General features: G+C 40.8%; 1 protein-coding gene across 1 annotated transcript in view; it reads right to left on the reverse strand.

The window, feature by feature from the left end:
* The window catches only part of fndc4a (fibronectin type III domain containing 4a), a 107,136-nt gene that overhangs the window by 13,287 nt on the left and 78,270 nt on the right, over positions 1 to 15,579 (reverse strand). Inside the window, exon 4 of the mRNA XM_061886081.1 lies at positions 3,672 to 3,761. Coding sequence (XP_061742065.1) covers positions 3,672 to 3,761 — 90 coding nt within the window. The remainder of the gene's footprint in view (positions 1 to 3,671; positions 3,762 to 15,579) is intronic.

A 15,579-nucleotide genomic window follows, 5' to 3' on the forward strand; every position in this document is an offset into this window, starting at 1 on the left:
CACGGACGTATAAAGTAGCGTACCGCACGTTGTGTAAACAATGCACACCGAAGCGCAACACACGGTATGCTAGCAGCGACCGGGCTACGATAGACTGACCATACCTCCTCTTTTCACCAGATATGACCTCTTTTGCGGGGCTGTCCGGGTGGAGTTTCTTAAATGCCTCAAATGTCCGGCATTTTAAGTTAGGGTTGCGTGTATTTTCAATGTACGTTCAGGGTTAAGAAAGGGTTAAGAAAGGGTTAATAACATTTGTGAGGGAGGGGCAGAGACTGAGACAGCGAGAGAGTTATGATAAAAGCGCATGCGTCGTTAGGCTCTGCTTTTTACCCATAGATTTATCAGATTATATTTTTTATTATATATAGCAGGGGTTTTAAAAGTGTCCATTTGCGGCCCACAGCTAATGTTTTAAAGGCCAACGGCACAATCTTAAAATAGTATCAAAATAAGCAAAAACATCAACAAAAGTGAAATTAAAAAATCTTGAAGGCTAAATGTAATTTAGAAAAAGTTGCAACGTTGACTAATAAAACAAAGCTGTTTTTTTTTCTTTCAAACTGTCATTGCTCAAAACAAAATATTGAATCAAAATCAATATTATTATGAATCATTGACCGATCCAAGGTTCCGATTACTTCACATCAAATATTCCACTAAGAAAAATATTTTTGGTGGAAGATTTTGCGGGCTTCACGGTGGCAGAGGGGTTAGTGCGTCTGCCTCACAATACGAAGGTCCTGCAGTCCTGGGTTCAAATCCAGGCTCGGGATCTTTATGTGTGGAGTTTGCATGTTCTCCCCGTGAATGTGTGGGTTCCCTCCGGGTACTCCGGCTTCCTCCCACTTCCAAAGACATGCACCTGGGGATAGGTTGATTGGCAACACTAAATTGGCCCTAGTGTGTGAATGTGAGTGTGAATGTTGTCTATCTGTGTTGGCCCTGTGATGAGGTGGCGACTTGTCCAGGGTGTACCCCGCCTTCCTCCCGATTGTAGCTGAGATAGGCGCCAGCGCCCCCCGCGACCCCGAAAGGGAATAAGCGGTAGAAAATGGATGGATGGATGGATGGAAGATTTTGCAAATTTGGTAAATAAATAACCAAAACCTTTATATTTTGTTGTTTTCTTACTGTAACGAAAATGAACCGAACCATGACCTCTGAACCGAGGTACGTACCGAACCGAAATTTGGGTGTATCGTTACACCCCTACACATTCCAGATTTAAAAAAACAACAATGTTTTTTCAGCACATTCCACAAATTATTTGGCGTAAATTGAGCGTTTAAGCATAAAAGTTGCTAAATAAACTAAAAATATCGATACTACCATAGTATTAGCCACTAAAAGAGACCAACCCAATCAGATCATGTGTTCGGTATCGCGGCCAACGATTGGCCAGCCTCAGGCAGCATTACTATATTGGATTATTGTATGTATAGATGGCTCTCAAAATGTATTTAAAAGAAAGTGAAATTTTTTTATGCTCAGCTATATAAATATTTGATTTATAATTAATGATCCCTACTTCAGGAAGTTCATTTATCTCAGTCCTGCCCGGAACCAATTCACAAAAATAAACAAGGCATTCCTGGGGGCCATCAACTTGACTTTAAAGGTGTTCCATCCATCCATTTTCTACCGCTTTTCCCTTTTGGGGTCGCGGGGGGGACGCTGGCGCCTATCTCAGCTACAATCGGGCGGAAGGCGGGGTACACCCTGGACAAGTCGCCACCTCATCGCAGGGCCAACACAGATAGACAACATTCACACTCACATTCACACACTAGGGCCAATTTAGTGTTGCCAATCAACCTATCCCCAGGTGCATGTCTTTGGAAGTGGGAGGAAGCCGGAGTACCCGGAGGGAACCCACGCATTCACGGGGAGAACATGCAAACTCCACACAGAAAGATCCCGAGGCTGGATTTGAACCCAGGACTGCAGGACCTTCGTATTGTGAGGCAGACGCACTAACCCCTCTGCCACCGTGAAGCCTCTTTAATGGTGTTTTTTTTTTTTTAATTAAAGCATTACTTCGGGTTGTTTTAATACAATAGCACTGCTGATTACAGTAGATATGTGTCTGTTTCTCTCAAAAATAATAATTTCATAACTCGTTATTTTTTTGAAGGGAAAACAATTAATTGGTCAACTAGTTAAGTTGTATAGCAACCAACTGAATATCAAGTGTATTACTGTAAATTACCAATATTACCAACATTTTTTCATAGTAAAATACATGTTTTTGTTAATTTTTTATCTTTTTTTGTAAACATTTTATTCAGTAAGCTATAAATATTTTTTTTTTCAATACATGACATTTAACATAAATAATCACAACTTTTCTTCTAATCAGCTTGTACGGCATCTTCCATCCATTTTCTACCGCCTTTTCCCTTTTGGAGTTGCTGGGGGCGCTGGCGCCTAGCTCAGCTACAATTGGGCGGAAGGCGGTGTACACCCTGGACAAGTCGCCACCTCATCGTCGGGCCAACACAGATAGACAGACAACATTCACACTCACACACTCAGGCCAATTTAGTCTTACTAAACATAATCCAAAGTCACCATATATACAATATTTTTATTAAGATACATATGAAAACACACTTTTAATTGTATGAATGCTCCAAAACAGTCACAGATATGGTTTTCTACACCAAATGTTTTCTATTTATTTTCTTCTCTTCCAGATTTTGGTGCGCTCTACCTTCCACATTTTTCGTCCGATTGAAACCGTCCCAACTTCAAACTGTTCAGCATATTCGAGAATAGCGAGCTTTCCCTGACAAATTCCAAAAATTCCCAGATTTCTCATAATTCCAGGTTTTCCGGGAGATTTTCCCATTCAAAATGAATTGGCCATTTTCCAAACTTCCACCATTTCCACATTTTTCAACCGATTCAAACCATTTCACCATATTCCACTCATCCTAGCCATTCCAACTATTATTTTCTCGAAGTTCAAAAATGTTCCATGAATTCCCAGAATTTCCGTTTTTTCAAACCCTTTTCTCACTCTTTTTTCTCTCGACTACTACTCCTACATTTTTCAACACACCTCAACCATTCCACTGTCAAAACATTCCTCTTAATCAGAACAAAAAAGGAAGTTATTTGAACTGGAAAAACTCCCGTTTTTTCCAGAAATTCCCAAATGCAATTTCTCAATTAATAATGTTACTGCTTCAACATTTCTCGACCGATTTGAAAAATTCCAACACCAATTAATTCACAGCATTCAAATGTTTTAGCATTTTCAAAAACAATTCCCTCTTTTCCAGAATTTCAATGAAATTCTCATTGAAATGAATTGAAATGAATGGGACATTTTTGCAAGTTGCAAAATTCCCACATTTTTCAACCTACTCAAAACATTCCACTTATTTTGGACATTCAAACTAACACTTTCCCAAGTTCCAAACCAAATTCCGGTTTTCCTGCAAATTCAAACTCTTCAACATTCAAACTATTCTTACATTCATATTACATTCTGTCAGCATTTCAGTTCAACTTCAGCATTGGAGCATTCACATTCTTGTTAGCATTGTTATTATTTTTTTGTAATAAAAAACATGTATTCTAATTTTCAAAAATGTCATTGAACGTTTCTTAATGAAATCAGTTGTCCTATTGATGGACATGTTGCTGAATAATAAACTTACCAGCCCACATGAGCAAGACCACCACTATGATGACGACCTCTCCAGTCTGCAGATGTCTGGACCTGTCCAGGCCCTGCACAGCGGGGTCATCTACACACAGAAAACATCACATTTAATACATTATAATATGCCTGTAATAAAAATGTTACTACTGTAAGGTCAAAAAATAAGTATATACAGTATATACAAACCCCGTTTCCATATGAGTTGGGAAATTGTGTTAGATGTAAATATAAACAGAATACAATGATTTGCAAATCCCCTTTCAACCCATATTCAATTAAATGCACTACAAAGACAAGCTATTTGATATTTAAACTCAAACTTTATTTTATTTTTTGCAAATAATAATGAACTTAGAATTTCATGGCTGCAACACGTGCCAAAGTAGTTGGGAAAGGACATGTTCACCACTGTGTTACATCACCTTTTCTTTTAACAACACGCAATAAATGTTTGGGAACTGAGGAAACTAATTGTTCAAGCTTTGAAAGTGGAATTCTTTCCCAGTCTTGTTTTATGTAGAGCTTCAGTCGTTAAACACTCCGGGGTCTCCGCTGTCATATTTTACGCTTCATAATGCGCCACACATTTTCGATGGGAGACACGTCTGAACTGCAGGCGGGCCGGGAAAGTACCCGCACTCTTTTTTGTTGTAATACGTGCTGAATGTGGCTTGGCATTGTCTGGCTGAAATAAGCAGGGGCGTCCATGAAAAAGACGGCGCTTTGATGGCAGCATATGTTGTTCCAAAACCTGTATGCACCTTTCAGCATTAATGGTGTCTTCACAGATATGTAAGTTACCCATGCCTTGAGCACTAATGCACCGCCATACCATCACAGATGCTGGCTTTTGAACTTTGCGTCGATAACAGTCTGGATGGTTCACTTCCCCTTTGGTCCGGATGACAAGATGTCGAAGATTTCCAAAAACAATTTGAAATGTGAACTCGTCAGACCACAGAACACTTTTCCACTTTGCATCAGTCCATCTTAGATGATCTCGGGCCCAGAGAAGCCGGCGGCGTTTCTGGACGTTGTTGATAAATGGCTTTCGTTTTGCATAGTAGAGCTTTAACTTGCACTTACAGATGTAGAAACCAACTGTATTTAGTGACAGTGGTTTTCTGAAGTGTTCCTGAGCCCATGTGGTGAAATACTTTCGACATTGATGTTGTTTTTTTACACAGTGCCGTCTGAGTGATCGAAAATCACGGTCATTCAATGTTGGTTTCCGGCCATGCCGCTTACGTGGATTGATTTCTCCAGATTCATCTGAACCTTTTGATGATATTATGGACCGCAGATGTTGAAATCCCTAAATTTGTTGCAATTGCACTTCGAGAAACGTTGTTCTTAAACTTTTTGACTATTTGCTCACGCAGTTGTGGACAAAGGGGTGTACCTCGCCCCATCGTTTCTTGTGAAAGACTGAGCATTTTTTGGGAAGATGTTTTTATATCCAAACATGGCACCCAACTGTTCCCAATTAGTCTTCACACCTGTTCCAAATAAGTGTTTGTAGGGCATTGCTCAACTTTATCAGTATTTATTGGCACTTTTCCCAACTTCTTTGTCACGTGTTGCTGGCATAAAATTCTAAAGTTAATGATTATTTGCAGAAAAAAAAAAAGTTTATCAGTTTGAACATCGAATATGTTTTCTTTGTAGCATATTCAACTGAATATGGGTTGAAAATGATTTGCAAATCATTGTATTCCGTTTATATTTACATCTAATACAATTTCCCAACTCATATGGAAACGGGGTTTGTATATATATATACACTGTATATATATATATATATATACATATACTGTAGATATGTGTGTGTGTGTGTGTGTACGTAGTACTTTTATATGATGGAAATATAATTTATATAATGGATATCAAGGAGTATGTAAAAGTTTGACTCCTACCTTGTGTACTTCCGTAACGACCTCAAAGTTTTGTAATCAATCAGAAATATCAAGCAGCTAAAACATGGGTAAGTATGTAGAAAGTTTTACATTTTTCCCATCATGCACTCGAATTAATTAAAATAGGGGTGATTTTGACATTTTTTTTATGGTGTTTGGATGTTTTTCACAGTGTTGACCTTTATGTTAGTTACATGTTTTTTTTTTGCACCGTGACTATGGAAGGTTGTTTGGATTGTGTCATATAGGTAAATGCCATGCCACCATGTCAGAGTACTTTTAAGGGTCATTGATATGGTTTACTCACATTGCCGACAAGATGGCAGCAGATACGTAGCATTCAAAGACCACCTGTTATTTAAGATACATTTTAAAGCACTTTGCTGTGCGATGCTATGCGAACTCATGATGTCTCAAAGGCCAAATTGTTGTTTTTTTTGCACCAAGACTATGGAAGGTTGTTTGGATTGTGTCATGTAGGTAAATGCCATGCCACCATGTCAGAGTACTTTTAAGGGTCATTGATATGGTTTACTCACATTGCCGACAAGATGGCAGCAGATACGTAGCATTCAAAGACCACCTGGTATTTAAGATACATTTTAAAGCACTTTGCTGTGCGATGCTATGCGAAATCATGACGTCTCAAAGGCCAAATTGGGTTTTTTTTTTGCACCATGACTATGGAAGGTTGTTTGGATTGTGTCATATAGGTAAATGCCATGCCACCATGTCAGAGTACTTTTAAGGGTCATTGATATGGTTTACTCACATTGCCGACAAGATGGCAGCAGATACGTAGCATTCAAAGACCAACTGGTATTTAAGATACATTTTAAAGCATTTTGCTGTGCGATGCTATGCGAAATCATGACGTCTAAAAGGCCAAATTGGGTTTTTTTTTGCACCATGACTATGGAAGGTTGTTTGGATTGTGTCATATAGGTAAATGCCATGCCACCATGTCAGAGTACTTTTAAGGGTCATTGATATGGTTTACTCACATTGCCGACAAGATGGCAGCAGATACGTAGCATTCAAAGACCACCTGGTATTTAAGATACATTTTAAAGCACTTTGCTGTGCGATGCTATGCGAACTCATGACGTCTCAAAGGCCAAATTGGTTTTTTTTTGCACCATGACTATGGAAGGTTGTTTGGATTGTGTCATATAGGTAAATGCCATGCCACCATGTCAGAGTACTTTTAAGGGTCATTGATATGGCTTACTCACATTGCCGACAAGATGGCAGCCGATGCGTAGCATTCAAAGACCACCTGGTATTTAAGATACATTTTAAAGCACTTTGCTGTGCGATGCTATGCGAACTCATGACGTCTCAAAGGCCAAATTGAAGAGGCTGGCGGGCCGCATTTGGACCGCAGGTCGTAGTTTGGATATCCCAGGTTTAAAAGATATGTAATCGCATGCAATACATGTATTTTTTCTGTCATAACGGAATTTTCTAATACATTCTGTAAGAAAAGATATGGTAATTTCTTCAAATCTGGCCCCTGGGCTTTAAGTTTAACACCTGTGGAGTCAATGTCATTTTGTAGCATGAATGCTCATCTAAGACTGACTTACATTTAGAACATTCTGGAACTTCTCCAACCCTCCACTTACCTCAGTGATCCTTTTTGCGTGTCAAGAAAGCGTAACCCTCAAATATCCAGGAGTTATCTCCTCTCATGTGATAACCATTAAAAACGGAGGGAGGTCTGCTTTAGTGTGTGTGTGTGTGTGTGTTTTATAAAGGCTCATTAAACACTGAGCGTGTAGTTATTGTGTCGCAGTCTTTGTTGTGTGTGACTCAGCGCTTTGAAATATTAAACAGCAGACACACTTAGGGGGTCTCTCACCTACTTAAGACCTGAAAATATTCCTTTTTATGCGACTTTGTTTTTTCACGCCAACATCGGAGGCTTTGTCACCTGCTGGTTAATAAATATTTTAAAATATATTATAGGTAAAAATAACTACTTTGTTCCAATAAAATTAGCTATTTTTCCTTCTGAACTGTGTTTTGTTCGCCTTTTTGTTCTCTACTCTACCTTGGTCTGTCCCCTCTTAAACCGAGCACCAGAAGGCGATGTTGCTATTTTGTTTATCCTTTTAAATTGTTGCCTATTTTCCCTATACATACCTTCTTAAATTAAGCTAAACAAGCCCTAGCAGTTGTTTGTATCTTGTCCATTTGTGTTCTCTGATTTTTGTCTGTCCCCTCTTATACTAAATAATAAAATGTGTTTTTTTTATGGGTTTGTCTTAAAGATGGGATTTATGGCTCTTTAAAGGAAGTTGGATCTTGAGGAACTGTTCCATTCAAAGATCGCCTAGTTACTATCCTTGTTTTTTTAATCAAGGGAACAATCAGTGGCAACAGTTATAAGATAAGATGGGGATCGGACTAATTTAAATGCACACCAATATTACTCTATTGCAGGCCTGGGCAATTGTTTTGACTCGGGGGCAAAATTTAGAGAAAAAAGTGTGTCTGTGGGCCAGTATATCAATTTTTAGGAACACTAATACAAAACCTCGCAATATCAATCAATGTTTACTTATATAGCCCTAAATCACTAATGTCTCAAAGGGCTGCACAAACCACTACGACATCCTCGGTAGGCCCACATAAGGGCAAGGAAAACTCACACCCAGTGGGACGTCGGTGACAATAATGACCCAGTGGGACGTCGGTGACAATGATGACTATGAGAACCTTGGAGAGGAGGAAAGCAATGGATGTCGAGCGGGTCTAACATGATACTGTGAGAGTTCAATCCATAATGGATCCAACACAGTCGCGAGAGTCCAGTCCAAAGCGGATCCAACACAGCAGCGAGAGTCCCGTTCACAGCGGAGCCAGCAGGAAACCATCCCAAGCGGAGGCGGATCAGCAGCGCAGAGATGTCCCCAGCCGATACACAGGCGAGCAGTACATGGCCACCGGATTATTGAATGCTAAAAACGTTATAACAGACCGCCTTAAAAACAAAATGGCATTTTACATTGTTTTACTGAATAACACTGTACATAATGTATATAAAAATAAAGAATGTGTGATTTACATTACGGCTTCACGGTGGCAGAGGGGCTAGTGCGTCTGCCTCACAATACGAAGTTCCTGCAGTCCTGGGTTCAAATCCAGGCTCGGGATCTTTCTGTGTGGAGTTTGCATGTTCTCCCCGTGAATGTGTGGGTTCCCTCCGGGTACTCCGGCTTCCTCCCACTTCCAAAGACATGCACCTGGGGATAGGTTAATTGGCAACACTAAAATGGCCCTAGTGTGTGAATGTGAGTGTGAATGTTGTCTGTCTATCTGTGTTGGCCCTGCGATGAGGTGGCGACTTGTCCAGGGTGTACCCTGCCTTCCGCCCGATTGTAGCTGAGATAGGCGCCAGCGCCCCTCGCGACCCCGAAAGGGAATAAGCGGTAGGAAATGGATGGATGGATGGATTTACATTACTAACTATGAACGATAAAACACTGGATATTGACCACACATGAACGTCCCGCCCCATTTCGATCGACATATTTTACAATCAAGCGAAACGCAACAAAAAGGCAAAAAACACGGTGGAATATGAATACGAAGAGTAAAAAAAAAAAAACACCTATATTTTGATATATCTGATATATCACTAAGCTTTATTTATTTTTCAGACTACAATGTGCAATAATGTTTTATGTATGTGTGTATATATATTCATATGCATGCAGATAAGCATCTGTGTGGATACATATACATATATACATCTGTCATCTCTATCTTTTTTTTTACTATTTATACTACCATATTGTATATGCACCTTAGGAGGAGCTGCTCCAATTTCGTTGTTCTTTGAACCTGTTCATTGAAATAATGACAATAAAACTCTATTCTATTCTATTTAGAACTTTGTTGTAAAAATCTCCTTCCCTCTCTGTCCCTGTCAGGCAGACACTCTGTGGAAACGCTCCCCACCCACACTGCTTGGTACCTCGTCTGAGCTGCTGTGACTTAGATTACCATAGTAACTAATTTGATTACCATAGAAACTAGTAGGGGTGTATTCGTATTGAACCGTTTCGGTACGGGGATTTTGGTCCGGTTCGGAGGTATATGGAACGAGTTTCCACACGGACATATTAAGTAGCGTACTGCACGTTGTGTAAACAATGCACACCGAGACACAACACACATGCTAGCAGCGGCCGGGCTACGGTAGACTGACCATACCTCCTCTTTTCAGCGGATATGTCCTCTTTTGCAGGGCTGTCCGGGTGGAGTTTCTTAAATGCCTCAAATGTCCGGCATTTTAAGTTAGGGTTGTGTGTATTTTCAATGTACGTTCAGGGTTAAAAACAAAACAAATTGTGCACGCAGCAGCATTCATGAGGGAAGGGCAGAGACAGAGAGAGTGAGAGAGTTGTGATAAACAGGCATGCGCGACAGGCTCTGCTTTTTACCCATAGATTTATCAGATTTGATTTTTTTTATTATCTATAGCAGGGGGTGCCCACAGCTAATGTTTTAAAGGCCCATGGCACATTCTAAAAATACTCTCAAATTGCAATTTGACTAATAAAACAAAGCTGTTATTTTTTCTTTCAAACTGTCATTGCTCGAAAAATAATATTGAATCAAAATCAATGTTATTATGAATTATTGACCTATCCAAGGTTCCCATTACTTCCCATCAAATATTCCACTAAGAAAAATATTTTTGGTGGAAGATTTTGCAAATTTGGTAAATAAATAACCAAAACATTTATATTTTGTTGTTTTCTTACTGTACCGAAAATGAACCGAACCGTGACCTCTGAACCGAGGTATGTACTGAACAGAAATTTCTGTGTACCGTTACACCCCTAGTAACTAGTATATCATGCAAAAGCGCAGATTCCAACCCTTGAAATACTTTTTTTGTTCCAGACATACGGTCATTGGAAAACATCACTGCACATCATAATAGCAATTACAGTTTCCATCTTAAAGATCTAAAAAAATATATTTGGGAATGTTCAACGGGCCAGATTGAAAAGATTAATTTGAAGCCTTAATTTGCCCAGGTCTGGTCTATTGGTTTGAATTACACTCACATCTGTGTTGGCCCTGCAATAAGGTGGCGACTTGTCCAACCAATACTTTAAATTTCTCACACCTAAAAAAAAATTGTTAGACAAGAACATTCTAACATTATAAAACTTAGCTCAGAATTAAAATGTAAATAAAAATGTTTCTTTTGCCACATTTCCTTTGACTGACTCATTTTCTAGTCCAGTCCCAAGTCCGGGGGCACGCACATGCGGTGTGGGCAATTGCTAATACTGAATCGGTTATCATAGTTTGCTTAAAAGAGCGGTTAAGACTAAATTATTTGGGAACGTCACATCTGTACTTAGTTTTATTTATTTTTCTTCTCCATTTTCTTTGTCTGTCCCTTCTTAAATTAAGCTAACATTAACAGATCGTGCAGTTGTTGAGTGCCTATTTTTATTCTCCGTTCCATATCCGTCCCCTTGGAGATGCTGCTGTTTTTGTCTCGCTAATTATTTTTCTTCTTAATTTTTGCATCTGACCCCTCTTAAACTAAGCACATTTAATTTTATTTTCTGTTTTACAAAGTTGTCCTTCCTCATTTTCTAAACCCTGCAAATGAAGGACAGTCCATGGTGTATCCCGAATTTAGTCAACTGTGGCTCCAGGTTTTAGAAGACATAGTTAGTTACTTACTCAGACATGTTTTATGCTTTTTTGCTAAAGTGTCATGTTAATGTTTTTTTTCTTTTTCTTTCAGGATTCCATACATGCAATTGACTATTTGAAATTTCCTGCTCTGTGCAAAGACATTTTTGAACACATGTAGTAGGGGCTACCGTGTCAACTAGAAAATGCATACAGTATAGGCCAAAAGTTTGGACACACATTCTCCTCATTCAATGTGTTTTCTTTATTCTCATGACTATTTACATCAGGGGCCTCAAACACGCGGCCCGCACCTTGATGTGAAAATTTAATGTTGGTGTGGCCCGCGAGTTTTATATGAATGGTGCTTTACAGCGTCATACTTGCATACCCTCGATTTTTCCGGGGGGACTCCCATCTACATGCTGCCGCTGGGTGACGTCATACGCAAATACGGTATTAGCTTTCACTGCTATGCTGATGACATCCAACTCTACATGCCCCTAAAGCTGACCAACACGCCGGACTGTAGTCAGTTGGAAGCGTGTCTTAAAGAAATTAAACAATGGATGTCCGCTAACTTTTTGCAACTCAACGCCAAAAAAACGGAAATGCTGATTATCGGTCCTGCTAGACACCGACCTCTATTTAATAATACAACTTTAACATTTGACAACCAAATAATAAAACAAGGTGACTCGGTAAAAAATCTGGGTATTATCTTCGACCCAACTCTCTCCTTTGAGTCACACATTAAAAGCGTTACTAAAACGGCCTTCTTTCATCTCCGTAATATCGCTAAAATTTGCTTCATGTTGTTCACTAAAGACGCCGAGATCATTATCCATGCGTTTGTTATGTCTCGTCTCGATTACTGTAATGTATTATTTTCGGGTCTCCCTATGTCTAGCATTAAAAGATTACAGTTGGTACAAAATGCGGCTGCTAGACTTTTGACAAGAACAAGAAAGTTTGATCATATTACGCCTGTACTGGCTCACCTGCACTGGCTTCCTGTGCACTTAAGATGGGACTTTAAGGTTTTACTAATTACGTATAAAATACTACACGGTCTAGCTCCAGCCTATCTTGCCGATTGTATTGTACCATATGTCCCGGCAAGAAATCTGCGTTCAAAAGACTCCGGCTTATTAGTGATTCCTAGAGCCCAAAAAAAGTCTGTGGGCTATAGAGCGTTTTCCGTTCGGGCTCCAGTACTCTGGAATGCCCTCCCGGTAACAGTTCGAGATGCCACCTCAGTAGAAGCATTTAAGTCTCACCTTAAAACTCATCTGTATACTTTAGCCTTTAAATAGAACTCCTTTTTAGACCAGTTGATCTGCCGCTTCTTTTCTTTCTCCTATGTCCCCCCCTCCCTTGTGGAGGGGGTCCGGTCCGATGACCATGGATGAAGTATTGGCTGTCCAGAGTCGAGACCCAGGATGGACCGCTCGTCGGGACCCAGGATGGACCCCTCGCCTGTATCGGTTGGGGACATCTCTGTGCTGCTGATCCGCCTCCTCTTGAGATGGTTTCCTATGGACGGGACTCTCGCTGCTGTCTTGGATCCGCTTGAACTGAACTCTCGCGGCTGTGTTGGAGCCACTATGGATTGAACTTTCACAGTATCATGTTAGACCCGCTCGACATCCATTGCTTTCGGTCCCCAAGAGGGGGAGGGGTTGCCCACATCTGAGGTCCTCTCCAAGGTTTCTCATAGTCAGCATTGTCACTGGCGTCCCACTGGATGTGAATTCTCCCTGCCCACTGGGTGTGAGTTTTCCTTGCCCTTTTGTGGGTTCTTCCGAGGATGTTGTAGTCGTAATGATTTGTGCAGTCCTTTGAGACATTTGTGATTTGGGGCTATATGAATAAACATTGATTGATTGATTGATTGATTGACTCCCGATTTCAGTGTCCCTCCAGGGGTTATCATTCTCCCGAATTTCACCCAAACAAAAATATTAAGGGGGCACCGTCGAGGTACTGCCTTTAGTGTCCTCCACAACCTGTACAAACAGCATGCCAGCCCAGCGACATGTTTTATTTAGCCTCTGTAGACGCAGCAAGCGACTGCAAGACATAGTTGATCAACAGCCACACAGGTCCCACTGAAGGTGGCCGTATAAACAACTTTAACACTGTTACAAATATGTGCCACACTGTGAAACCACACCAAACAAGAATGAAAAACACGTTCTGGGAGAACATCCGCACCGTAACACAACATAAACACAACAGACAAATACCCAGAATCCCATGCAGCCCTAAGTCTTCCGGGCTACAATATACACAGATGTTCTCCCAAAATGTGTTTGTCAATCTTGTTTGGTGTGGGTTCACAGTGTGGCGTATATTTGAACAGTAATAAGGTTGTTTAAACGGCCACCCACAGTGTGACCTGTATGGCTGTTGATCAAGTATGTCTTGCAGTCACTTCCGTGGGTCTGCAGAAGCCTAATACAATATGGGACTGGGCCGGCACACTGATTGTATGGTGGAAAAGCGGACGAGACGGCAGGTTGTAGAGGACGCCAAAGGCAGTGCCATCTCGGCACGCCTTTAATATTTTTGTCCGGGTGAAAACCGGGAGAATGATTGCCCCGGGAGATTGTCGGGAGGGACACTGATATCCGAGTTTTCCCTGAAAGATCGCGAGAGTTGGCAAGTTTGTTGCTAGGGCGGGAAAGCTTTTCAAAGAAGGTGAATTCATTAAAAAGTGCATGTTAGATTTTTTTAAGAAATCTTTTCTTGCGGCCCAGCCTCACCCAGTTTCTGCTTCCAGTGGCCCCCAGGTAAATTAAGTTTGAGACTGGAGAAACTGAAAACATGTTTTATATTCTAGATTCTTCAAAATAGCTACCATTTGCTCTGATTACTGCTTTGCACACTCTTGGCATTCTCTCCATGAGCTTCAAGCACACCTCTGAAGTGGACAGAATGCCAAGAGTGTGCAAAGCAGTAATCAGGGCAAAGGGTGGCTATTTTGAAGAAACTAGAATATAAAACATGTTTTCAGTTATTTCACCTTTTTTTATTAAGTACATAACTCTTCCACATGTGGCCATTCATAGTTTTGATGCCTTCAGTGACAATCCATCCATCCTTCCATGTTCTACTGCTCTTCCCTTTTTGGGGTCGCTGGAGCCTATCTCAGCTGCATTCGGGCGGTAGGCGGCGTACATCCTGGACAAGTTGCCACCTCATCTCAAGGCCAACTCATATAGACAGACAACATTCACACACTAAGGCCAATTTTTACTGTTACCAATCAACTTATTCCCAGGTGCATGTCTTTGGAGGTGGGAGGAAGCCGGAGTACCCATAGGGGACTCACGCAGTCTTGGGTAAAACATGCAAACTCCACACAGAAAGATCCCGAGCCCGCGATTGAACCCAGGACTGCTCAGGACCTTTGTATTGTGAGGCAGATGCACTAACCCCTCTGCCACAGTGCTGCCCGCCTCCAGTGACAATCTACAATGTACAAACCCTGTTTCCATAAGAGTTGTGAAATTGTGTTAGATGTAAATATAAACGGATTACAATGATTTGAAAATCCTTTTCAACCCATATTCAGTTGATCTGCTGTATCTTTTCTTTTTCTTCTATGTCCCACTCTCCCCTGTGGAGGGGGTCCGGTCCGATCCGGTGGCCATGTACTGCTTGCCTGTGTATCGGCTGGGGACATCTCTGCGCTGCTGATCCGCCTCCGCTTGGGATGGTTTCCTGCTGGCTCCGCTGTGAACGGGACTCTCGCTGCTGTGTTGGATCCGCTTTGGACTGGACTCTCGCGACTGTGTTGGATCCATTGTGGATTGAACTTTCACAGTATCATGTTAGACCCGCTCGACATCCATTGCTTTCCTCCTCTCTAAGGTTCTCATAGTCATTATTGTCACCGACGTCCCACTGGGTCATTATTGTCACCGATGTCCCACTGGGTGTGAGTTTTCCTTGCCCTTATGTGGGCCTACCGAGGATGTTGTGGTGGTTTGTGCAGCCCTTTGAGACACTAGTGATTTAGGGCTATATAAGTAAACATTGATTGATTGATTGATTGATTGAATGCACTACAAAGACAAGGTATTTGATGTTCAAACTCATAAACTTTATTTTTTTTTGCAAATAATAATTAACTTAGAATTTCATGGCTGCAACACGTTCCAAAGTAGTTGGGAAAGGACATGTTCACCACAGTGTTACCTCACCTTTTCTTTTAACAACACTCAATAAACGTTTGGGAACTGAGGAAACTGATTGTTGAAGCTTTGAAAGTGAAATTATTTCCCATTCTTGTTTTATCTAAAGCTT

The sequence above is a fragment of the Nerophis ophidion genome, linkage group LG24 (genome assembly GCF_033978795.1).
Source record: "Nerophis ophidion isolate RoL-2023_Sa linkage group LG24, RoL_Noph_v1.0, whole genome shotgun sequence".
Classification (NCBI taxonomy): domain Eukaryota; kingdom Metazoa; phylum Chordata; class Actinopteri; order Syngnathiformes; family Syngnathidae; genus Nerophis; species Nerophis ophidion.